The following is a 26,354-nucleotide window of genomic DNA, read 5'->3' as shown; positions in this document are numbered from 1 at the left end:
ATTTCAAGGGTTTCTTCTGCCAGCATACTACATTCAACTCTTCGAATCCTTTTTGATTGCCAACAGAGAGGTGAGAATCTTCCCTCTTCTCCCATTAGTACAATAAAATGTCCTCCTTGAGTACCTCCATCGTTGAGATATCCAACTGAGGTATCACTGAAGCAACAAGTTTCAGTGAACCATCTTTTCCAAGCTGTTGAAACTTCAAGACTACTTTTTCAGATTGAAATAGGTGCACTATCTTGTTTGACTCATGTAAAGTTTATACTGTGGCATTTTTTGTGCTGGGTGCCAAGTTGCAGGTATCAAACATGATGTCAGGTCTGCTAGCCTTGCCACCCATAGAATCTGACCAATCTTTGACCTGAGTTGCTTAGCTACAGCCTCTCTGTGGGGTGCATCCTGCTGTATGGTACGTGCGGATTCCATGTGAATTGTCTGAAGATTTCTGATGTAACTTTCTTGGTGCAGTTGTACTATTCCATCAACAACAAAGATGTATATCCCTACATACCAGAATCTGTCAATTTCCCCATGTCCAATTTGAAAGGCTAACTTTAGCTGAGGGATGACTGTTGTGGCAAAGTTTTGTGAGCCTCCCGGTCACATATTTCCCATCAGTAGAACGGAGCTGAGCTCTCACAGCTCTTTGAATTCTCTCTGAACACTCTGCTTCAGTGAAAGCCTTCATTGAAGTGTAGTGCTGAAATATGTCTCCCAACCCACTCACTCCTTGTGCTCTCTAGAGCAGGTGGCCTGTCAAACAGTACAGAGGAAAGGTTTGGATTCTGGCCAAACACTAATTGATACAGGCTATAGTCATGTACATTGTGCATAGTATTGTTCACCATAAGGGTTAAATCCAGGGCTGTGTTCCTATCAAAGCCGTTGATCTTCTTTGCCTTCAGCATTATTTTGGTAAGTGTTTGATTGTGTTGCTCCATAAGTCCATTACTCTAAGGACTGTATGCTGCTATTGTCTTTATTTCAATGTTGAAGTTCTCCGCCATATCTCTGAATTCATCATTATTAAGTTTGCCATCATTATTACTGAATTCTTTCCAAGGTGTACCATGCACACTTATCCAGGAATGGATGAAGTTTTTTTTAGTACAGGCAGTCCCCGGGTTATGTGCGAGTTCCGTTCCTGAGTCCATCTTTAAGTCGGATTTGTACGTACGTCGGAACAAGTACAGCCGGTATTATTTAGCGTCAGTTAGTCAAATGTTTGTCTTAGTATATACCGGTAGTACATATTTTACCTTTCTATGCATATAAAACACTTAAGAAACATATGTATTCCAATAATTAAACCTCTGCGTTGCTTAGTAATAATTGTAGCTTTCATCGGGGCAGGGCTTTTCACATGCTCCATTATTCTCACTTTATCCGTTATCCTTTAAAATTGTTCTGATCATTGACCGACTGTAGCCTAACGCTTTTCTAATGACTGATGGCGTTTCACCTCTTTCCAAAAGTATTATTTCCACTTTATTTTCAATTGCAATTGCTTCCCGTCAATGGAACAGAAACACTGTGAGCGTCGGGTCCCAAACGCCGCCGGCTCCCGAGGTCCGCTGGGTCTTAAGGACCACCGCACACCGTCAACGGAACAGAAACACTGCGGACAGTAGGTCCTGACCTCCGCCGGCTCCTGAGGTCTGCTGGGCCCTAAGGACCACCACACTGAGACAGGCCAAATGGGAGAAGTGGGAGCTGTGCTGGGTTTGGGTATTTGATCATCCACAATATTCCGCGTGGGAATTTAAACTGGAGGTGGCAGTGTTTTTTTTTACAAGGTCGAGTTGTGACCTCGGCATCAACCCGGCACGGATGGTAACCTGGCACGGGAGCAGTCTGTCACTGGATCGAACTTGGGAACCTCCGTTCTCCACAGCCTGGCGCTGATCTCATTGCACCACCAGCCAACTGGAAAGGGGGGGCCGGGGTCAGGGTGAATCTTACTAAGAAAATTTTAAGCCAAATACAAAGTTAAACACTCAACACAGTGTCAACGGCAACGACTTAAAATGGCAGACGGCGTCGGGATCCGACTTAAAATGGTGGACGGCGTTCTCCTTCCTCGGTTCATAAGTACGAGTTTTCCGAGTCGGACGTTCGTAACTCGGGGACTATCTGTATTTCTAAGAGTTTCTTTGTGTTTACAATGCTATCAGCACTGAAATGTGTGAACTCATTAATGATGTGGAAGTACCACACTTTTTGCTCAAGTTCATGTAGGTCTACATTTCATTCTATTCAGACACTAGTGGCAGACCAACTGCAGGCTTAGGTTTGGGCTTTACAAACTTTTGGCATGTCTCAAAGCTGTAAACTATCTGCTTTAGAATGGAAAAATAGTCTGCATCTTTGTTTCTTGAACTCCTGAGCAGTTGCTGAAGTCATTAGTTGAAGTGTGTCCAAACTGTTTGTGAAGCTTGAGCAACACTTTGCTTTTCTCATCTAGTACGTTCACACAGTAATGTCCAGAGCTGGTGAGCTCAAGAGACACTGGCCACAGGTTGCTTGATCATTCTCCATATCCAAAACTGCCCCTGCTTTCTTACGGGAAGTTTTACTCAGGAGTAATGGAATGTTCACTGTTACCACCTCAGTTTCAATGTAACATTTTGTCTGCCCTATTTTTACAAGAAATTTCACTCTTTTGGTAGAATGTACAATCTTTTTATCTCCAAATGTTAATGCTTTGTTACTGGGTTCACTAGTTTATGCACTTCTTTCTGGTTTAGTTCACTTACATAGCTTTCAAGCCACTTTCTGCACACACTGTGCATGTGCATACTGTATCAATAACAGCAGATGCTAGAGATCCTATCATCAAAATCTCTGTATCAGATGTCTCTGCACTAGCAAACAATTCTTTTGGAAACAATGTGATAAGGCACTCTAAATTTTCAGATTTGTTATTTTTTTTATTTAACTTAACATGTTTGGTTCTGTGTGGACAGTTTTTTTGCCCAGTGATAAGTATTTTGATAAACCACGCATTTTGATCTCCTGCAGTACTGTCTAGTGGATTTGTGTCAGGTAATAGCACCCTTGTCTGATCACTCTGGGACCTACGCCTTCTTCTCTCTCGTTGCATACTTCACGAAGCAGCAGTTTCCTGATGCAAACTAATCCTGACTTGTCTTGACAGCCTTTTCTCCAAAAATCCTCTTCGGCAGTGATTTCGGAGATGCAAATTTAAGTTTTTGTACATGCTGTCAACCCTAGCTGTCTGTCCTTTATGTCTACACATGCAGTATCCAGCCATTTAAATGCTCATACTACATTGGGAAGTTCCATTTTGTATTTAAGCATATGACTGTTCTTTTGTTCAAAATCAATAATATAATCAACCATATTTATAGAACTGTTTCTGGAAATTTTGTCTAAGTCTAAATATGGCTCATAAATCTGATCCTGCTCTTCCTTCAGAAAAACTGAGTCAAGTGCATTTTCAGTATTTGCGTAGTCAACTTTGTCTAAATCTTTCACCAAAATTCCCATCATGATCTTTCTTGCTCTTTCCGAAAGTGACAGTACACCTGCAAGGGCCTAGTTCTTCTTCTCAAGCTCCATAACATGAGTCCATATTCCAATTTAATTTTTCCAGCTTTGGTAAGGCTTGCTCTCATCAAATGCCAGTGGAATCCTGAAATTGGAAACCATCCTCTGCTATCACCAGTAACATTCAAACAACAAAGGCAAGATTTTCTTTCGTTTTAACAACTTTGCTTTCTCCATTCACATTTAATACACTAGGCTGCCATTTTCTTACTCACAATTCCCCCCAACCACCTTGTGTGCATGCCCATAACAGGGTAAGTGCACATGCCCAATGAACAGAACTCAACATTATTTATTTTCAAACCTTTCAGCTTCCCAAGCACCTTCTGCTTGGTAATTGCAACTATACTCACTTCTGCCCCTGACGGTCTTGAATTTCTGGCTTACTGCTAGTATCTTCCACAGTGAAGAGTAATGCAAAATATTTATTAACTGTGTCCAACATTTCTTTGACCCAGCGTCATTTTCTAGCGGTCCAATATCCACTCTCACCTGTTTTACTCTTCGTATATCTGGAAAAAACTTTAAGTATCTTCTTTTATATTTTTGGCTAGCTTGCCTTCACATTTCACCTTTTCACTTCTTACGGCTTTTTAGTTGTCTTATGTTTTTAAAAGTTTTTGAATCCTTTAACCTCTCTCTAATTTTTACTGTATAATATGCCCTCTCTTTTATGCTGACCTTGACTTCACTTGTCAGCCAGGATTGCGTCACCTCCTTTTAGAATACTTTTTCATCTTTGGGATGTACAGTATTTACTCTGCGCCTTACAAATTGCTTCCAGAATCTCCAACCATTACTGTTCTGCCATCATCCCTGCTAATGTCCCCTTCAAATCAACTTTGGCCACCACCTTACTTATGCCTCTGTAATTCTGATACATCTCAGTTTATCTTCTCCCTCTCGAACTTCATATTATGATTGTTTTCTCCTCAGGGTTCCTTTACTTTAAGCTCCCTAATCTTTAATTACACAATACCCAATCCAGAATTGCCTTAGTCTACTCAACCACAAGCTGCTCTAAAGAGCCATCTTGAAGGCTTTCTACAAATTCTATCTCAGCATCAATCTGATTTTCCCAATCCACATGTATATGGAGATCCTACATGACTATTGTAACATTGCCCTTTTTGCATGCCTTTTCTATCTTCCATTGTTACCTATATCTCACACCAAAGGCCTGTATATAATTCACATCAAGGTCTTTTTACCCTTGCGATTTCTTAACTCTACACACAAAGATTCTATGTCTTCCAAACCTTTATCACCTCTTTCTAAGGATTTGATTTCATTTTTTACCAACAGAGCCACGCCATCCCCTCTGCCTACTTGCCTGTGCATTTGATACAATGTATATCCTTGGATGTTAAACTCCCAACTATGCTCTTCTTTCAGCCATGACTCAGTGATGCCCACAACATCATACCTGCCAATCTCTAACTGCACTACAAGATCATCTGCATTATTCTGTATACTGCAGGCATTCAAATATAACACCTTCAATCCTGTATTCATCACCCTTTATGATTTTGCCCCCCGTTACACTTCAACTCATCCTACTGACTGCAATTTTGCTCTATCATCTGCCTGTCCTTCCTCACAGTCTCATTACACACAACATTTGGTTGGATACCAACTGCCCCATCATTCCAGTTGCCATCTTCCAGCCAAATTAGTTCAAACCCTCCCCAACAATTGTAGAATAACTGCCCACAAGGATGTTGATCCTTCTCAGGTTCAGCTGTAACCCATTCTTTGTGTGCAGGTCATACATTCCCCAGAAGAGATACCAATGATCCAGAAATCTGAAACCCTGCCCCCATACCAATTCCATAGCCATGCATTCATCTGTCAGATCATCCTTTTTTTTTTTTACCTTCAATGGGACATGGCACAGGCAGCAATCCAGAGATTATTACCCCAAAGGTCCTGCCTTTCAGCTTTTTAGCTAACTCCATATATTCTCTCTTCAGGACCTTCTTTTTCCTACCCATGTCATTGATACCAATATGAACCACAACTCCCTGGGAGTGACCCTTTGGCAATAACCACTGCGTCACTTTCCAGACTTGTCAGCAATACACAGTCTCACTCCAATTCCCGTCCCACCTGGACAGGTCCTACACTTATCCATGTATGAAACTGTATGATCAGGATCAAGTGCCTGATTTCACTAGCAGGTGGCATGGGAAGCAATCCTGAGATCACAACCCTGGTGGTCCTGTCCGTTAACTTATCATATAGCTCCCTGAACTCACTTTACAGAACCTAGTCACCCTTCCTACCCATGTCATTGGTATCAACATAGACCATGACCATCGTCCCACTTAAGAATGATGTGGACTCGATCCAAAATGTACCTGATCCTGGCATCGGGGAGGCAACACAACACTGGGATTCCCATTCTCATCCACAAACTATGCTATCTGGTCCCCTAACCAATTAATCCCCTATCACTACTGCTAGCCTCTTCTCCCCTTTTTCTTCCTGAGTCACAGGATCAAACTCCGTGCCAGATATCTAACTGCTTTGGCTTTCCTCTGCTGGATCATTCCCCCAACAGTATCCAAAACTGTTGTTGAGGGGAACAGCCGCAGGTTTAGAAACATAGAAACATTAAAAACCTACAGCACAATACAGGCCCTTCGGCCCACAAAACTGTGTCGAACATGTCCTTACCTTAAAAATTACCTAGAGTTACCCATAGCCCTCTGTTTTTCTAAGCTGCATGTACCTATCCAGGAGTCTCTTAAAAGACCCTATTGTATCAACCTTTACCACCATCACTGGCAGCCCATTCCATGCACTCACCACTCTTTGCATAAAAATCTTATCCCTGACATCTCCTCTGTACCTACTTCCAAGCACCTTAGAACTGTGCCCTCTCGTGCTAGCCATTTCAGCCCTGGGAAAAAGCCTCTGACTAGCCACACGATCAATACCTCTCATCATCTTATACATCTCTATCAGGTCACCTCTCATCCTCTGTCGCTCCAAGGAGAAAAGGCCAAGTTCACTTAACCTATTCTCATAAAGCATGCTCCCCAATCCAGGCAACATCCTTGTAAATCTCCTCTGCACCCTTTCTATGGCTTCCACATCCTTCCAGTAGTGAGGCGACCAGAACTGAGCACAGTACTCCAAGTGGGGTCTGACCAGGGTGCTATATAGCTGTAACATTACCTCTTGGCTCCTGAACTCAATCCCACGATTGATGAAGGCCAATGCACCATATGCTTTCTTAACCACAGAGTCAACCTGCGCAGCAGCTTTGAGTGTCCTATGGACTCAGACCCCAAGATCTCTCTGATCCTACACACTGCCAATATCTTACCATTAACACTATATTCTGCCATCATATTTGACCTACCAAAATGAACCACCTCACACTTCTGCCACTTCTCAGCCTAGTATTGCATCTTATCAATGTCCTGCTGTAACCTCTGACAGCCTTCCACACTATTCACAACACCCCCAACCTTTGTGTCATCAGCAAATTCACTAAACCATCCCTCCACTTCCTCATCCAGGTCATTTATAAAAATTACAAAGAACAGGGGTCCCAGAACAGATCCCTGAAGCACTCCACTGGTCACTGACCTCCATGCAGAATATGAACCATCTACAACCACTCTTTGCCTTCTGTGGGCAAGTCAATTCTGGATCCACCAAGCAATGTCCCCTAGGATCCCATGCCTCCTTACTTTCTCAATAAGCCTTGCATGGGGTACCTTATCAAATGCCTTGCTGAAATCCATATACACTACATCTACTGCTCTTCCTTCATCAATGTGTTTAGTCATATCCTCAAAAAATTCATTCAGGCTCATAAGGCACGACTGAGCTTTGACAAAGCCATGCTGACTATTCCTAATCATATTATGCTTCTCCAAATGTTCATAAATCCTGCCTGTCAGGATGTTCTCCATCAACTTATCAACTACTGAGGTAAGACTCACTGGTCTATAATTTACTCCACACTGGCTGCCTATCCCCTTGCCCCTTCTTAATGGTTATCCAGAATCCCACTTCCTGAACCTCGAATCTGTATGTCCTGTTGATCACTCCCTCAGCCCTATTTCCCTCCTATAGTTTTGCTACCATCACCCATGAGCTAATTTCCTGTATATCACCCTTCCCAATTAACTCCTCCGTATCAAGAACAATAACGTAGATTATGTTACATGTGTGTTTAAGGTGTCTCCACCTGCTTTTTAACCTTTGCCTTCATCAGCATGGAGCCCAGTTAGTGTAATCCAGTGCTGTGCTCTCACAGTTTGGAGTTAGCTTTTACATTTGTTCAAGGTCATGAGCTGGCACCTCCCCCACTTCATCTTGCTTTATCCCTATTTCCTTTTCTCTCCGTTGTTCCCCCTTTACTACTTTCTCTCCCTGTCTATCTCTCATTTTTCACTCCCCTTGTCTCCCTCTATTTTTCCCCATGCTCATAGGTGAGTCTCTGGCTGAATGTACTCCTGTGCCTAACCAGTACATTATGAAGTGGATGGGAGACATTGTCCAAGATGGCATGCAACTTGGACAGCATCCTCTTTACAGACACCACCATCAGAGAGTCCCGTTCCACACCCACAACTTCACTGGCCTTATGAATGAGTTTGTTGATTCTGTTGGTGTCTGCTACTCTCAGCCTGCTACCCCAGCACACAACAGCAAACATGATAGTACTGGCCACCACAGACTCATAGAACATCCTCAGCATCGTCCAGCAGATGTTAAAGGACCTCAGTCTCCTCAGGTAGTAGAGATGACTCTGACCCTTCTTGTAGACAGCCTCAGTGTTCTTTGGCCAGTCCATTTTATTGTCAATTCGTATCCCCAGGTACTTGTAATCCTCCACCATGTCCACGCTGACCCCTTGGATGGAAATAGGGGTCACCGGTGCCTTAGCCCTCCTCAGGTCCACCACCAGCTCCTTAGTCTTTTTCACATTAAGCTGCAGATGATTCTGCTCACACCATGTGACAATGTTTCCCACCGTAGCCCTGTACTCCACCTCATCTCCCTTGCTGATGCATCCAACTATGGCAGAGTCATCAGAAAACTTCTGAAGATGGCAAGACTCTGTGCAGTAGTCGAAGTCCAAGGTGTAAATGGTGAAGAGAAAGGGAGACAGGGCAGTCCCCTGTGGAGCCCCAGTGCTGCTGACCACTCTGTCTGACACACAGTGTTGCAAGCGCACGTACTGTGATCTGCCAATCCATATTATTAATATCCTTCCTGTAATTAGGTGACCAAAACTGCACACAATACTCCAAATTCAGCCTCACCAATGTCTTATACAACCTCACCATAACATTCCAATTCTTATACTCAATACTTTGATTTATAAAGGCCCATGTACCAAAAGCTCTCTTTACAACCCTATCTACCTGTGACGCCACTTTTAGGGAATTATGTATCTGTTTTCCCAGATCCCTCTGTTCTACTGCACTCCTCAGTGTCCTACTCCCTTCCTTCCTTGATTTTTCCCATTCTGTCTTCTGTCATTTAATCAGGATCTCCTCACTTGGTCAAATTGCTTCATGATGCATTGCAATTCTGAAGGCATATCAGTACTTATGCAGTAACATCGTCTGCACTGTTGTGTTGCAGGTTGTAAAAATCATGGTGAGGCTGCACTTGGAGTACTGTGTGCAGTTTGGGTCATGCTTTCGTAAGAAAGGTGCACTTAAATTAAGCTGGAAAGGGTGCAGCGAAGATTTGCAAGTATGTTGCTAGGAATAGTGGGCTTGAGTTATTGGAAATTGGTCAGACTGGGTCTTTATTCCTTGGAATGCAGGAGAATGTGTGGTGACCTTCTAGAAGTATTTAAACTTATGAGAGGCATAGATAAGGTCAGTGTCTTTTGACCAGGGCAGGGGAGTCCAGAATTAGAGAGCATACATTTAGGGTAAGAGGCGAAAGATTTAAAAGGAAGCTGAAGGACAATGTTTTCATACAAAGGGTGGTGAGTATGTGGAATGAGCTGACTGAGGAAGTTGTACAACAGTATCATTCAAGAAGCACAGATAGGAATGTGGAAGGGCGGGTCTCGGAGGGGTATAGGGCAAATACAGGAAATTGGGGCTAGCTGGGTGGACACTGTGACCAACCTGCACTAGTTGGGCCAAAGGAACTGTTTTGTGCTTTATTGCTTTGAGTCTGATCCTGAAAATTTTCTAACAGTATCTGGGATTCCTGATTAGGATCTCCTTTATAACTGTTAAAAATGAGCCTGCTGTGGAAAACTGATTGTTGAGCAGATGTTGTGACCTAATTTACTGGATTTTCTCACCATCCTTCTGAAATCTACCCTGATGCGGTTTAAATTGCAAATAGATCTCTTTTAACACCAACTTTCATGGTCACAAAATGTCCTACAACCACTGAAATATTTTGGGTTATTGACACAGTTTACCTTTGACCTAGTGTCTTCACCTCCCTTGCATTGGATTTTTCAGTCATTGAAATATTACTTGCCACTGACTAAAGCACTAAGTCCACCCTTATTCTGTAACCATCTCCCAGTGGAATATCCTGGACAAAGCCAGAGGTGAGGCCCCATGAGTCTGCAGGACCTCCATCTTAGGGAGAACCTGAGAGAACCAGCTCCATCCATGAACTAGAAAAAATGACAGGTCAATATTAAAAACGCAATATTGGCGTTTCTTTGAATCAAAAATCCAGACCATTCAGACGAAAGCACTGGGTCACAGGTAAACATTACAAATGTATCAGTAACAACTACATCAACATAATTTTTGACATAAGGATTCAAAGTTAAAGTCAAGTTTATTGTCGTATGCACAAGTACATACATGTACAGGTTAATGAAAAGAAACTTGCTTTCAGTAGCATAACAGGCATTGAGCAATGTTCACAAGATAAATATGAACAAAATTATACATGAAAAAACATAGAACAAAAAAAAAACAAAGTCCACTGTTGCTGTACCAAGGTAGTGATTAGGGTTGTACAAGTTGTTTTAAGAACTGAATGGTTGAAGGAAAGTAGCTGTTCTTGAACCTGATAGTGTTGGTGTTCAAGCTTCTGTACCTCCTGCCTAGTGATAGCTGTGAGATGGTGGAGCCCTTTGATAACTACTCAGACTATTAAAGATCAGTGAAGTTACTGAGTGGTTTAAAAAGTCATTTTAAAAACTGAAGAATTTAAAATAAAAACATCTATAAACTTAAACAATTTGAAAGAAACTTAAAAGTGTTGAAACCTGCCTTAGATCCAGTAGCAGACCACTTTATGCACAGCCTGTGGAGGAAGAGTCAGTGTGCCAGCTCCAGACACTGCAGGTTGTTCTGACAGGTTCTAGAGCTGGGGAAATGTCACAGCTTAAAGCTTAGCAATTCTACCCTTGAGAAGTAGCCATGAAAAGAATACTGCAAACAACTGTCAGAAATTCAGTACATCCCCAGTGGTACCCACATGCTTTGAAATACTGAGCTCACTGGTATGTGAATGCCCCAGTCACACACGGAAAATCCTACTTGTCATCCTCGGGAGATGCTGTGGAATTCTCTTAGGAGTTTTGTCATGGGGAGAGATTAGAAGGTAGATAGAGAAATTGATTTATTATGTGCTCTGAGTTTGAAAAATGCAGTATCCTCTCTGACTTCTAAGAGCCACTAACTGGGGACTGCTTGGTGGAAAGGCAAGGAGAACCTCCAGTATCAAGAGCACAAAGGAACACTGTGTGAACAGGGTAAGGAGTGTTTCACCACGCATATTATCCTACCGCCTATCAAACTAGCCGAATCTTGTCCCACCCATTCCTTCATAGTCACTTCAAAGCTAGAGTGGAAACAAATCACCCTTGATTCCCAGGGGCTCTCTGTTCTCCTGTGAGGTGCTTAGTGTAGCAGCAGCCACAAGGGGATAACTCTCTAAAGAGAAGCTTCCTTTGCATACCATTGGCCACAAAAATCACATGCTCATTATTTTGGATCTGAAACTACTAAATTCTTAACGTTTGGTTTACATTGTAACACATGACATCAATGCAGTATCAGCTGACTACATCCTTACCTTGTCTCTCACCTTCTAAGAACTGGGACACATGCTGCAGACCACAAATGGTTAAATTTGAATAAGGATTTTTTTCCTTTGGTCACACTACAGACAGTAGTCACCAGGTTTATTCCACACCAGATCTAATGTACAGGTTATAGGGTTCCTAACGATTCATAAAATCATTGAGTCATACAGCACAGAAAAAGGCCCTTTGCTACAACTCATCCATACCAATCAAGTTGTCCATCTACGCTAGTCTCATTTTCCCACATTTGTCCTGTATCCCTCGAAACTTTCCTATCCATATACCTGTCCAATTTTTTTTTATATACCTGTCCAGTTGTTTCTTTAATGTTATTATTGTACCTGCCTCAACCACTTCCTTAACCAGCTTGTTATTATATGCAACACCTTTTGCGTGATAAACGTGCCTCTCTGGCCCCCTTTTACAATACCTAAGGCTTATGATTTAGATTCCCCAATCCTGTGAAAAAGACTGTGACTATCAATCCTACGAATGGCCCTCATAATTTTAGGAATCTCCATAAGGTCAACTCTCAGCCTTCTTTACTCATAAGGAAACAGTCCTACCCTATCTGGTATCTCCTTGTAACTCAAGCCCTCCAGTCCCAGTAACCAGTAAATTCCTTTTGGATCTTTTATGGTGACTAGAACCACACCCAATTGGCCAAGTATGATTACAGCAATGTCTTGTACAGATGTAACAAGGCATCCTGATTATTGTATTCAGTGCCCCAACTGATGAAAGCATGCATGACTACTGCCTTTTCCACCAGCCCCTTGCCGCTTTCACAAATTATGTACATCCTGATGAACCTTTTCCTCTCTTTCTCCAAAGCCTCTATATTCTTCCAGTAATGCAGCAGCCAGAACTAAACACAGTACTCCTAAATTAAAGAATAAAATAAATTAGTTGGAAACATATGTAACAAAGGTAAAATGATCAGAAATGTTATATGTTAAAATAAAGTTTAGAATAATAGTTACCTTCCTAATGAAAGCCTAAACAAGTTTTCAAATACTGGCTGAAAGCTGGGGCATCAGATGCAATTGGGGTCAGCACCCTACGCATTCCACCTGACCCTATGTTGTGTCTAGGATGGAATGTGAGTGGTGGATGCAGTTGCTGGCATGCTGGTTATAGCTTAGTCTGTGCCTGCCAATTACCTGAAACAGCAATGATCACTCTCCTCAGATGCTGAGTATTTCCTAGATTCCTTATTTTTGTTTTAAGTTTCCAGTAAATGTCATATTTATCATTTGGATTGTTTAACACTCTAATCTAACTGCCAACAAAGTAGATGTTCCTTTATGAAATTTGACAAACTTGTACAATGTATGCATATAGCATGTCAAGTAATTAACAAAACTTGCCATGATCATTTTGGAATCACCAATTTGTCAGTGGTTGTTGGAAGAAATAAAGGCTAAATAAAACATTCAGTGTTTCATCATTAATAAGCTATGATAGAAACATAGACACATAGAAAACCTACAGCGCAATAGAGGCCCTTCGGCCCACAAAGTTGTGCCGGACATGTCCCTACCTCAGAAATTACTAGGGTTACCTTTAGCCCTCTATTTTACTAAGCTCTTATAAAGCCTCTTAAAAGACCCTATCGTATCCATCTCCACCACCATTGTCAGCAGCCCATTCCACGCACTCACCACTCTGACTAAAAAACTTACCGCTGACATCGCCTCTGTACCTACTGCCCAGCACCTTAAACCTGTGTCCTCTTGTGGCAACCATTTCAGCCCTGGGAAGAAGCCTCTGACTATCCATACGATCAATGTCTCTCATCTTGCACAACTCTATCAGGTCACCTCTCATCCTCCTTCGCTCCAAGGAGAAAAGTCCAAGTTCACTCAACCTATTCTCAAAAGGCATGCTCCCCAATCCAGGCAACATCCTTGTAAATCTCCTCTGCACCCTTTCTATGGCTTCCACATCCTTCCTGTAGTGAGTTGACCAGAACTGAGCACAGTACTCCAAGTGGGGTCTGACTAGGTTCCTATATAGCTGCAACATTACCTCTCAGCTCCTAAATTCAATTCCATGATTGATGAAGGCCAACACATCATACACCTTCTTAACCACAGAGTCAACCTGCGCAGCTGCTTTGAGCGTCCTAGGGACTCAGACCCCAAGATCCCTCTGACCCTCCACACTGCCAAGAGTCTTACCATTAATACTATATCTGCCATCATATACCTACCAAAATGAATTACCTCACGGGTTATCTGGGTTGAACTCCATCTGCCACTTCTCAGCCCAGTTTTGCATCCTATCAATGTCCCGTTGTAACCTCTGACAGCCCTCCACACTATCCACAACACCTCCAACCTTTGTGTCATCAGCAAATTTACTAACACACCCATCCACTCCTTCCAGGTCATTTATACAAATTGCAAAGAGTAGGGGTCCCAGAACAGATCCCTGAGGCACACCACTGGTGACCGAACCCCATGCAGAATATGACCCGTCTACAACCACTCTTTGCCTTCTGTGGGCAAGCCAGTTCTGGATCCACAAAGCAATGTCCCCATGGATCCCATGCTTCCTTACTTTCTCAATAAGCCTTGCATGGAATACCTTATCAAATGCCTTGCTGAAAACCATATACACTACACCCACGGCTCTTCCTTCATCAATGTGTTTAGTCACATACTCAAAAAATTCAATCAAGCTCATAAGGCCCTTGACAAAGCCATGCTGACTACTCCTAATCATAATATACCTCTCCAAATGTTCATAAATCCTGCCTCTCAGGGTCTTCTCCATCAGCTTACCAACCACTGAGGTAAGACTCACTGGTCAATAATTTCCTGGGCAAGAAACTCCCTTTCTTGAATAAATGAACAACATCCGCAACCCTCCAATCCTCGGGAACCTCTCCCGTCCCCATTGATGATGCAAAGTTCATCGCCAGAGGCTCAGCAATTCTCTCCCTTGCCTCCCACAATAGCCTGGGGTACTTTTCCAGTGACTTAACCAATTTCCAAGAGCTCCAGCACATCCTTTTTCTTAATATCTACATGCTCAAGCTTTTCAGTCTGCTGTAAGTCATCACTACAATCGCTAGGATCCTTTTCCATAGTGAAAGTATGCTATTTGCTCTGGTTCCATACACACTTTCCCACTGTCACACTTGATAAGTCCTATTCTTTGACATTTTATTCTCTTGCTCTTCACATACTTGTAGAATTCCTTGGGGTTTTTCTTAATTCTGCCTGCCAAGTCCTTCTCAATGGCCCCTTCTGGCTGTCCTAATTTCTTTCTTAAGCTCTTTCCTAGTAACCTTATAATCTTCTAGATCTCTATCATTACCTGGCTCTCGGAACCCTTTGTAAACTTTTCTTCTTGACTAGATTTATTACAGCCTTTGTACACCACGGTTCCTGTACCCTACCATAACTTCTCTGTCTCATTGGAATGTACCTATACAGAGCTCTACACAAATATCACCTGAATATTTGCCACATTTCTTCCATACTTTTTCCTGAGAACATCTGTTTCCAGTATAAGCCTCCAATTTCCTGCCTGATAGCCTTATAATTCCCCTTAGTCCAATTAAACGCTTTTCTAACTTGTCTGTTCCTCTCTCTCTCTCCAATGCAGTTGTAAAGGAGATAGAATTATGATCACCATCTCTAAAATACTCTCCCACTGAGAGATCTGACACCTGACCAGGTTCATTTCCCAATACCAATTCAAGTACAGCTTCTCCTCTTGTAGGCTTATCTACATACTGTGTCAAGAAACCTTCCTGAACACACCAAACAAACTGCACCCCATCTAAACCCCTTGCTGTAGGGCAATGCCAGTCACTATTTGGGAAATTAAAATCTCCCATCACAACAACTCTGTTATTTTTACACCTTTCCAGGATCTGTTTCCCTATCAGCTCCTCAATATCCCTGTTACTATTGGGCAGCCTATAAAAAACACTCAGTAAAATTATTGACCCCTTCCTGTTCCTAACCTCCACTCACAGAGACTCCGTAGACAATCCCTCCATGGTGTCCACCTTTTCTGCAGCGTTGACACTATCTCTGATCAATAGTGCCACGCCCCTACCTCTTTTGCCTCCCTCCCTGTCCTTTCTGAAGCATCTAAAACCCGGCACTTGAAGTAACCAATCCTGTCCCTGACCCATCTGTAATGGCCACCACATCATACCTCCAAGTACTGATCCACACTCTAAGCTCATCCACTTTGTTCACAACACTTCCTTGCATTACAATAGACACATCTCAAGCCTTCGGTCTGAGTGCAGCCCTTCTCTATCACCTGCCTTTCTTCCCTCTTGCAGTATGATGTTCATAGTTTGTTCCTTAATTCCAATTATCTGAAATCGACAGCCAAAAGACACCATTTTTTGTCAAGTATCAATATGTTGTTCCAGCAAAGAATATGATTTGTAAGATTGGTCAGCACATTTTCTAACATTCGCTGTACCAGGAGTTATGGTCGAAATGACAATAAAAGTTGACTTGACTTGACTTGACTTGAAATGTTGCAGAAGTACTGTTTATGGAACAATGCCATTGGAAAATTGCAAGTTTGAAGGCGTGGAGTTAGAGAAATGGAAATTAAGATTGAGTTCCAATTATCTGCACTTGACATATTTGTCAGCTTGCATAAGGTTACTAAGTGACTTGGGTTACCCCTATGCAATTTTGGAACAAGGCACTGATGCTGCTGCTAGGAAATCCCAAGGAGTACAGAGGAGAAACACCAGTGAGACAATGAGCAGGATGGTTCATCCATTCAGCTGTTGAAATCTCTGCACAAACTCTGTTTGTATGATGTATCTAGAGAGAAGTCACAGGGAATTTTTTGGTTTATCCCTCAGTTTCCAAAGTAAATGCCCTACATGCTATTTTGGCCTTCTAGTTTAATAGTCTTAATTGAAGCAAGATGTTTGGCCTTTAGTTGAACTCCGCAAGCAGACTTGAAGCACTTTTAGTGCATTCCAAACTTCCTTTCAACCTACTTCTGAACTTTGTTCAGAAAGTGGAAGCTGAAAGTTAATCAAGATGGTGGTTGGGGAGGGGCAGCTTGGTCAAACAGAAACCTTTTTAGAAGCCATCTTTGGAAACTCAAAGCCATTGGCTGTTTTTGCAGTCAGGAAGTCAAATGGCTAAAAGAGAAAAGCAATTCTTGTGTTAATGGAGGTGAATATGGGAATGTTTTAATAATTAAAGTCGACTTGTAAACAGAATATCTCAAAGTCACTCATGACTTTGGTGGAAGCAGATATGATAGTGGCATTTCAGAAGCATGAGAATGTGGGCAGTTGAGGGATATGAGTTGTGCAGGCAAATGGGGCTAGTTTAATTTGGCCTTATGTTCAGCACAAATACAGTGAGCCGATGATACCAATAGATTTGCAGGTAAGTGTTGCCTCACCTGGAAAAACTGTTCAGTGCCCTGAATGGCGTTGAAGGAAGAGATGAATAGGCAGGTGTGGCAGTTCTTCCACTTGCAGTGATAAGTACCAGGAGGAAGATTAGTGGTGAGGGACAAATGGACAAGGATGGAGAAAGTGAGCCCTGCGGAAAGTGGAAATATGGGGAGGGAATAGATGTGTTTGGCGGTAGGATCCTGTTAAAGGTAGTGGAAATTCTAGAGATTGATGTGCTGGATGGCGGCAGCTCATGGGGTGGTAGGTAAGGACAAGAAGAACACTATTCCTGTTAAGGCAGATGGGGTAAGTGCAGCTGTCCGAGGAATGCAGGAGATTCATGTGAGGGTTGCGTCAATTTTGGAGGAAGGGAAACCCTGTTCTTTGATTTTGTAGAAAGGAAAGACTCCTACTGGGAGCAGATGCAGTGGAGCGAAGAAACTGTGAAAAGGGAATGTCATTTTTATAGGTGGCTGGGTGGGAAGAAGTATAGTCAAGATATTTGTGAGACTGTAACTTTATAGAAGATATTGGTAGACAGTTTGTCCCCAGAGGTGTAGACAGAGAAATCTAGAAAGCAAAGAGAAGTATCGTAAATTGATGGGCTCAGCATCAGTGCATGAAACAGCACCAATATAGTGCAGAAAATGTTGGGGAGTATTACTGGCAAAGGCTTGGAAAATGGACTGTTGCACATAGCCAGCAAAAAGGCAAGCATTGCTGGAGCCCATACAAGTGGCCATGGCTATCCACTGGTTTTGAATACAGTGGGAGGAGCAGAAAGAGAAATCACTGAGTATGAGAACCACTTCTACCAGACGAAGGAGAGTGGTGGAACTGGTTTGGTCTGTTGTCGAGAAAAGTGGAGAGCTTTAAAGCCTTCTTGACGGGGGATAGAGACTGGACATCTGTGGTGAAAATGAGGTGATCTGAGCTAGGGAATTGAAAGTTGGTGAAGAGATTGAGAGCATAGCTGAATTACTTATTGCAGGATACCCAGCCTCTGACTGTTCATGTAGCCACATTTATTGCGTGTCTGAATACTCTGTAAGACCATAAGAAATGGGAGCAGAATTAGGCTGTTTGGCCCAAACAAATCTTTTCCACCATTTCAGCATGGCTGATCCAATTTTCCTCTCAGCCCCAATAAGAACATAAGAAATAGGAGCAGGAGTAGGCCATCCGGCCCATCGAGCCTGCCCCACCATTTAATAAGATCATGGCTGATCTGTCCCTAAGCTCAGCTCCATCTACCTGCCTTTTCCCCATAACCCTTAATTTCCTTACTATGTAAAAACCTATCTAACTGTTTCTGGTTCTTAAATATATTTAATGAAGAAGCCTCAACTGCTTCCCTGGGCAGAGAATTCCACAGATTCACCACTCTTTGGCTAAAGAAATGTCTTCTCATCTCCATTCTAAAAGGACACCGCTCTATTCTGAGGCTGTGTCCTCTGGTCTTAGATTCTACCATTGTAGGAAACTTCAGTTGTTGGTAAGTTGATGGAGAAGATCCTGAGAGACAGGATTTATGAACATTTGGAGAGGCATAATATGATTAGGAATAGTCAGCATGGCTTTGTCAAAGGCAGGTAGTTCCTTACGAACCTGATTGAATTTTTTGAGAATGTGATAAACATATTGATGATGGTAGAGCAGTAGATGTAGTGTATATGGATATATAGTAGTGTATGTAGCAGTATATATAGCAGTATATGTAATGTATAGTGTAGTGCAAGGCATTTGATAAGGTACCCCATGCAATGCTTATTGAGAAAATAAGGAGGCATAGGATGCAAGGAGAAATTGCTTTGTGGATCCAGAACTGGCTTGCCCACAGAAGGCAGAGTGGTTGTAGACGGGTCATATTCTGCATGGAGGTCGGTCACCAATGGTGTGCCTCAGGGATCTGTTCTGGGACCCCTACTCTTTGTGATTTTTATAAATGACCTGGATGAAGAAGTGGATGGGTGGGTTAGTAAATTTGCTGATGACACAAAGGTTGGAGGTGTTGTGGATAGTATGGAGGGCTGTCAGAGGTTACAGCGGGACATTGATAGGATGCAAAACTGGGCTGAGAAGTGGCAGATGGAGTTCAACCCAGATAAGTGTGAGGTAGTTCATTTTGGTAGGTCAAATATGATGACAGGATATAGTATTAATGGTAAGACTCTTGGCAGTATGGAGGATTAGCGGGATCTTAGGGTCTGAGTCCATTGGATGCTCAAAGCAGCTGTGCAGGTTGACTCTGTGGTTAAGAAAGCATACGGTGCATTGGCCTTCATCAATCGTGGGATTGAGTTTAGGAGCCGAGAGGTAATGTTGCAGCTATACAAGACCCTGGTCAGATCCCACTTGGAGTACTGTGCTCAGTTCTGTTCGCCTCATTATAGGAAGGATGTGGAAACCATAGAAAGGGTGCAGAGGAGATTTACAAGAATGTTGCCTGGATTGGGGAGCATGCCTTATGAGAATAGCTTGAGTGAACTCGGCCTTTTTGCCTCGGAATGACAGAAGATGAGAGGTGACCTGATAGAGGTGTATAAGATGATGAGAGGCATTGATCCTGTGGATAGTTAGAGGTTTTTCCCCAGGGCTGAAATAGCTAGCACAAGAGAGCATAGTTTTAAGGTGCTTGGAAGTAGGTACAGAGGAGGTATCAGGGGTAAGTCTTTTTACTCAGAGAGTGGTGAGTGCGTGGAATGGGCTGCTGGCAACGGTGGTGGAGGTGGATATGATAGGGTCTTTTAAGAGACTCCTGGACAGGTATATGGAGCTCAGAAAAATACAGGGCTATAGGTAACTCTAGGTAATTTCTCAGGTAAGGACATGTTCGGCACAGCTTTGTGGGCCGAAGGGCCTGTATTGTGCTGTAGGTTTTCTGTGTTTCTACCTCCTTGCCACATCCACTCTATTGAGGCCTTTCACCATTCAATAGGTTTCAATGAAGTCACCCCTCATTTTTGTGAATTCCAGTGAATACAGACAAAGGGCAATCAAACTCTTGATATGACAAGCCATTCAATCCTGGAATCATTTTCGTGAACCTCCTTTGAACCCTCTCCAGTTTCAGCACATCCTTCCTAAGATAAGGGATCCAAAACTACTCATAATTCACTCAGTTGTACTAAGGTTTAAGGAGTGAAACCCAAACTGAGCCTTAGTGAGTAGCTTATTGGTATGTACTATATATCTTGTCAATGACAGACGCTATTGTTTTGCTCATGATTAAGACCAGACTAATTGAATAGTAATTGGCCAGTTTGAATTAGTTCTGAATTTTTGTGAACGGAACATGCATAGACAGCTTCCAAATTGAGGGGTAGAAGCCAGTGTTGTTATTAGATCGAAGCAGCTTGGCTAAAAGTACAGTTTATTCTGAGCACAGGTTTTCAGTTCTACAGTTGGGATTGTTATACCCAGTGCTCTCAGCTACTTCTTGAAATTTTGTGGAGTCAGAGTTTCCAGCCCAAAAACTGACCTTGGATGTTTTCCTGATCTAGTCGCATTTGCTGGGACTCAAGAGACTGAGAATGGAAAGAGGTTGAGCAGCTTTGGACTTTATTTGTTGGAGCATGGGTGAAAGAGATTTGATTTTATAGGGATGTATAGAATAATTCAAGATTGTTTAGTGTTATTTCTAGTACACAAGTGTAACAAAATAATTGTTACTCCAGATTGGGTCAGCACAAAAATAACGTAATCATAAAAATACACACAATACATACAAATGCATAAAATAGCTTATAAACATAGATTGATTACATGTCCATAAAGTGACACCAGGCACAGGAGTATCTGTTCAAAAGGTGGCTGACATGAAATGATAAAGCAGTGGTGGTTTGGGGTGTCGAGGGTGGAGATATTGAACAGCCTTACTAGTTGGGATAAATAACTGTTTTTGAATCTGATGGTCCTGGCGGAGATGTTACACGACTTCGGAGGGAGTGGGACAAACAGTCTGGGCAGGGTGTGTGGAATCCATATTGATGCTACTGGCCCTTTTCTGTATACATGTCCTTGATGGCAGGTAGGCAGGTACTGGCAATACCCGTTATAAAACCTTCCTGTTCACTGCAGTGCAGTTTCCGTTCCATGCAGTGATGTAGCATGTCACGATGCTCTCTAATGCACATCCGTAGATGGATGTGAGTACAGATGTACATAGTCCAGCTCTTTTTAGCCTCAGACAGTAGAGGTGTTAGTGAGCTTTCCTGATTGTGTGGAATGTAGTCTGGGACTATAGGAGTTTGTGTGAGATGTACACTCCCAGGACTTTGAAACTGCTTGCAGTTTCTGCTGCTGTGCCGCCACTGTAAAGATGAGTGTGAGTTGTTCTAAAGTCAGAATGATTTTATTTAGAATAAAGTTATTCTAGTGTGGGGGGCATTGTCAATGTGCTCAATCTTCTTCTCACTAGAGTTGGGGAATCAAGAACTGGAGGACCTAAGCTTAAGATGAGAGGGGAGATACGTAATTAAATTGAGTGATCTTTATTGTCATTATACATAGGTACAATGAAACTCTGTTTGGCTTCCTCTCAGGCAATCAAACAAAGCGGTAGATAAAAACAAGACAGTAATAGAAAAACAGTATTAAATAGATAAGTAGCAGAAAATAACTTACAGCAGCACCAGAATGTCACAGTAATGCACAAAGTGCCATTAGTGTAAGTATTTGAGTCCTTGTGTGTGAGCATCTTTTTCACCCAGAGTCAGTATCTGAAAGGAAGTGGCTGAGGCAGGTACATTAACAACATATAGACAGTACTTGTACTGGTACATGTATAGGAGGGATATTGGCCAAACAAGAGTATATGTGAGTAGTTCTATGGGAATCTTGCTTGGCATGGACTAGTTGGAGTGAAGGCCTTGTTTGAATTTTGGGTTACTCTGACTTATCCCTCATTGCCTGTTAGAGAGGGAGCTATATCCCTCAGGGCCAGCTTGGTCAGTATTCCCTCCTTTGGTACTCTCAACACTCGCCTCATGGAATGGACTTCCAACATCTGAATATTGCACCAGATTATAACCAAAATAAAGTATTTTCTAGAGCAGAAGAGGACTTTGATTCATTAACTGCAGCAGTGTACCTACCCTAGGGATCAGAGGCTTAGTGGAAGTGGAATATGTGCTAAGGAACCCAAATCTTCACTGTGCTGGTCATTGAATTTTCCCATTGACTCCATCATTATGGTCTTTGAACAATAGTACATGAAGGAAACACTTCCCCTCCAATACTTAACAGGATTCCACCAACTTTATCTTCCTACTAACTTAACTGTTGTGTTGAAGGTCTGTTGGGCCAAATGGCCTGTTTCTGTGCTGTGTAGCTCAGTGACTTCACAAGATGTCAAGAAGTGGTTGAGAGCACTGGATACTGCAAATCTCAGCTGCAGTACCGATAACCTGTGCTCCGTTATGAGCTGCACTTCTGTCCATTTACAACACACAATGTGGCGTTGGACTCTGGCAGGTATAGAACGGCCATTTGACTGGCAAATGTACATGTCCATCAGAGAGTTGAGGGTTCAAGCCCCACATCAGACACATGACCAGAGGACCTTGGCAGGTTCCCAGTATAGTAAAGATGGAGTGCTGCATTAACCATATAACAGTATAACAATTACAGCACGGCCATGTCGGCCCTTCTAGTCTGTGCCAAATGCTTACTCTCACCTAGTCCCACTGACCTGCACTCAGCCCATAACCCTCCATTCCTTTCCTGTCCATATACCTATCCAATTTTTTTTAAATGACAAAATCAAACCTGCATCTACCACTTCTACTGGAAGCTCGTTCCACACAGCTACCACTCTCTGAGTAAAGAAGTTCCCCCTCGTGTTACCCCTAAACTTTTGCTCCTTAACTCTCAACTCATGTCCTCTTGTTTGAATCTCCCCTACTCTCGATGGAAAAAGCCTATCCACGTCAACTCTGTCTATCCCTCTCATAATTTTAAATACCTCTATCAAGTCCTCCTTCAACCTTCTACGGTCCAAAGAATAAACACCTAACTTGTTCAACCTTTCCCTGTAACTTAGGTGCTGAAACCCAGGTAACATTCTAGTAAATCTTCTCTGTACTCTCTCTATTTTGTTGACATCTTTCCTATAATTCGGTGACCAGAACTGTACACAATACTTCAAAAAGCATTACTGGAGAGTTGAGCAGGGAATCTGGGCTGACATTCACCACGGTAGCGTAGGCTCTTGCATCTCGGTGTGTCAGAGTTCAGAGTTCAATCCTGGTGTCCTCTGTAAGGAGTCTCGTGTGTCCACACTGGAATGCATGGGTTTTCTTTGGGGATCCAGTTTCCTCCCAGAGTCCAAAGACATACTGTTTGGTTAGTTCATTGGTTGATGTAAGTTGTCCCATGATTAGGTTAGGGTTAAATGGTGGTTGTCAGTGGTGCAGCTCGAAGGGCCGGAAGGGCCTATCCCACACTGTATCTCTAAATAAATGTGGTAGTGAAGGAGTGCTGCATTAGTGGAGATGCTGATATGCAGATGAGATGTTAATCTAACGCAATGTCATGTGATTATTATATAAAGTCCTTCATCACTATAACAAAGAGAAGCAAAAGCATCATGCCCAGATTCCTTGCTAATATTCATAACTAAAACAGAATGTTACATTATGAGAGCTTGCTGATTGAAAATTGGTAGCTGTATTACAACAATTAAAATTTTCACTTGCTGATCAAGTACTACAGAACGTGCAGAAATAGTGACAGGCATTAAATAAATGCATATTCTTAATACTTCAGACCTTGTCAAATTGTCCTGTAACAGAACTACTAATCCTTATTCTAACTTAGTCTGTATTAAGCAATACTTTTGTCTTGACTCTCCTCCCCGTAAAACAAATCTATTAAGTGGATTAATGGGCATGCAATAAAGTGTTACCTAATTAATGTCAGATGCATTTCACATTGGATTTCTCTGCATGCCTTTGTCTGTGTTAGAGAAACCAGTAATACCTCTGACTATGGGTTTTGTCACTGCACACCAAGTAGGGCCACTCCTCAGTCAGTACTGCTGCTCATTAACCTGCCCTTGGGAGCTGGAGGACTGAAGCAAGCCACTCCTTAAAAACAGCACGTGAATTGATTAGGAATGCAGGGCATCTGAAGCTTCCTTTCTATCGTTGCCGCTTCCTGGTTCATACAGTGAGTGTATAAACTATAGTCAGCTCTGGAGGAAAGGGAGAGAGAGAGGTGTGTGCTTTGTGGAACAGGTGCCTTGAAAATCAACGAGGAAAAATTCTGAAATCAGCAGACAATTCGTCTCTCTTGAAGGACCTGTTACTCCCCTGGAGGGACTCAAAGGTACTTACAAGAACTAGTCAACTGGATTCAACTGCACATGCTCGAATCTAAAATCCAAATGACACCTGCAACGGCTGCAGTCTGAAGCAGGAAGTAGTCGACTGATTCTGTGGCTTCCCTGGAGTGAATTGCCTTGTGGTTGTGCTACGTATATTTTTTGTTGAAAAACAAGGACTGAGCGTGAAGAACCTTGGAGTGTTTGTGTGCGAAAGTGAGTGTGTCAGAGGACTTCCTCTGAAGCCTTCGCCTTCACGGTTGCTGCCCTAGAAACCTATTCAAATGCAAATATACAAGGTATCACTCTTGAATATCTAAATGTTCTGTGAGCCGTGTTCCTTCAGGGAATAATGAAGACATCGAGGTAACGGAGCGTGCAGAGGTTACACTCAGCCCTCCCATCAGCAGAAACAAGCAGGAAGTGGTCAGCACACTGAAGTCAAGGATCTCCCTTTCATTGGGCGCGCTTATCTCGAGAGAAGAAGACGCATTTCATCACTCTCTGACTTCCAGAATGTTTACAGAGAATTGGGATCAGGCACAGGTGGAGAAAGAGAGAGTGAGTCGATAGTTAATGGGGCCAGCTTTGCAGAGGTCTCAGCTGCCACCAATGGAGCTCTGTGCACTCAGTGATAATGGAGTCTGACCCGTAGCTCACTCTTCAAGTAGGAAGAGGGACGGATTTTAATTAGCTTGTCACCACAATTAGTTTCGGAACAAAGTGGATGCAGTGTGGACTCTTCATTCTGTTACAAACTTTCCCTGCATTCAGGGGGGACATTCTCTTATTTATTTAATTTATTTTTATTTAACATTTTGCATCCAAGATGATGGAAGAAGTTTCTATAACAGTAGCCTACGATGCTCATGTCTTCAGCCAGATGGATGAAGAGGACACCTTGGCTAGCATGGTCGCAGTCACAAAGCCTAAGGCCATGGTAGGTTGATGCAAGCATAGCTTGGTCAGTAAGGCAGAGCAGGAGCCAAGGAGGCAATTTACGGTGAGATGGGATGTGAAAGATGCCCCCAGTACTCTGTGCTTTCAATTTTTTGTCTTAATTACAAATGTATTTCAACTGTGGTTAGGAACCTCTTGGGTATCCCAAACTCCTCCTTCATACCCCTGTACTCCAGTAGCCCCAACTCTAGTTTCTATTTATGATGTAATTCTGTAGAGGCAATGTTGTGGGAGTCCTGATTCAGTTGGGGGTGGTGGTGGTGGGGTCACAATTTAATTGTGGCAGTTGAAGAATATGAATTCAAAAATGAAAAGCTGCAGTCAGTAAAATTGACTGTGAAATGGTCAGATTCACCGGAAAGAAAATCCATTATCGTTAGGTGAGACAGTGCATATGCAATCAGCCTTGCACCCTTTGAGTTGCCTCGGAAGTCACCCATCAGTTCAGCCACAGACAAGTTCTGGCCTTAGCAGTAATGCCCACTTTAGTTTACGGACAGTTGAGACCCCGAATGGAGGTAAGGGAGGAGGTGAATGAGCTGGTGTAGCATTTGTCTCTTGCAAGGATATGGGCCAGGAGGGAGATTAGTGAGGAAAGATAAATGGACAAGGAAACCACAGGGAGAGCAATACCTACGGAAAGCACAGAGTGAGAGGGAGGTAAAGATGTGTTTGGTGTAGGATCCCATTGAAGATGGCGGGAAGTTGTGGAGAACGATGTGTTGAATGCAGGATACTTAAGGGGTGGACAAAGGGTCTCGGCCCGAAACGTCGACAGTGCTTCTCCTTATAGATGCTGCCTGGCCTGCTGTGTTCCACCAGCATTTTGTGTGTGTTGTTGTTTGAATTTCCAGCATCTGCAGATTTCCTCGTGTTTGCTACTTAAGGGTTCAGGTAATATCTGCAGGACTGAGTTTAGCCTTTTTGGTAGATGAACTTATTTAATGAGAGGTCATTACCCAAAAATATTAACTGTTTTCCCATATATTCTGCCTGACTTTCAGATAAGTTCCAAGGGTTCAGATGTTTCAGTGCTTTAG

General features: G+C 42.6%; 1 protein-coding gene across 7 annotated transcripts in view; it reads left to right on the top strand.

Annotated features, from left to right (window-relative positions):
* Positions 1 to 26,354, top strand: part of rabgap1l (RAB GTPase activating protein 1-like) — a 587,017-nt gene that overhangs the window by 476,334 nt on the left and 84,329 nt on the right. The window contains exon 1 of one of the 7 annotated variants that reach the window (XM_073063725.1): positions 24,175 to 25,294. The exons of the other annotated variants lie outside the window; for them this stretch is intronic. Coding sequence (XP_072919826.1) covers positions 25,184 to 25,294 — 111 coding nt within the window. The 5' untranslated portion in view covers positions 24,175 to 25,183. Of the gene's footprint in view, positions 1 to 24,174; positions 25,295 to 26,354 lie in introns of those variants that run through there. 7 annotated transcript variants of the gene reach the window in all.

The sequence above is a fragment of the Hemitrygon akajei genome, chromosome 12 (genome assembly GCF_048418815.1).
Source record: "Hemitrygon akajei chromosome 12, sHemAka1.3, whole genome shotgun sequence".
Lineage (NCBI taxonomy): Eukaryota > Metazoa > Chordata > Chondrichthyes > Myliobatiformes > Dasyatidae > Hemitrygon > Hemitrygon akajei.
This window is presented reverse-complemented; position numbering and strand designations above follow the sequence as displayed.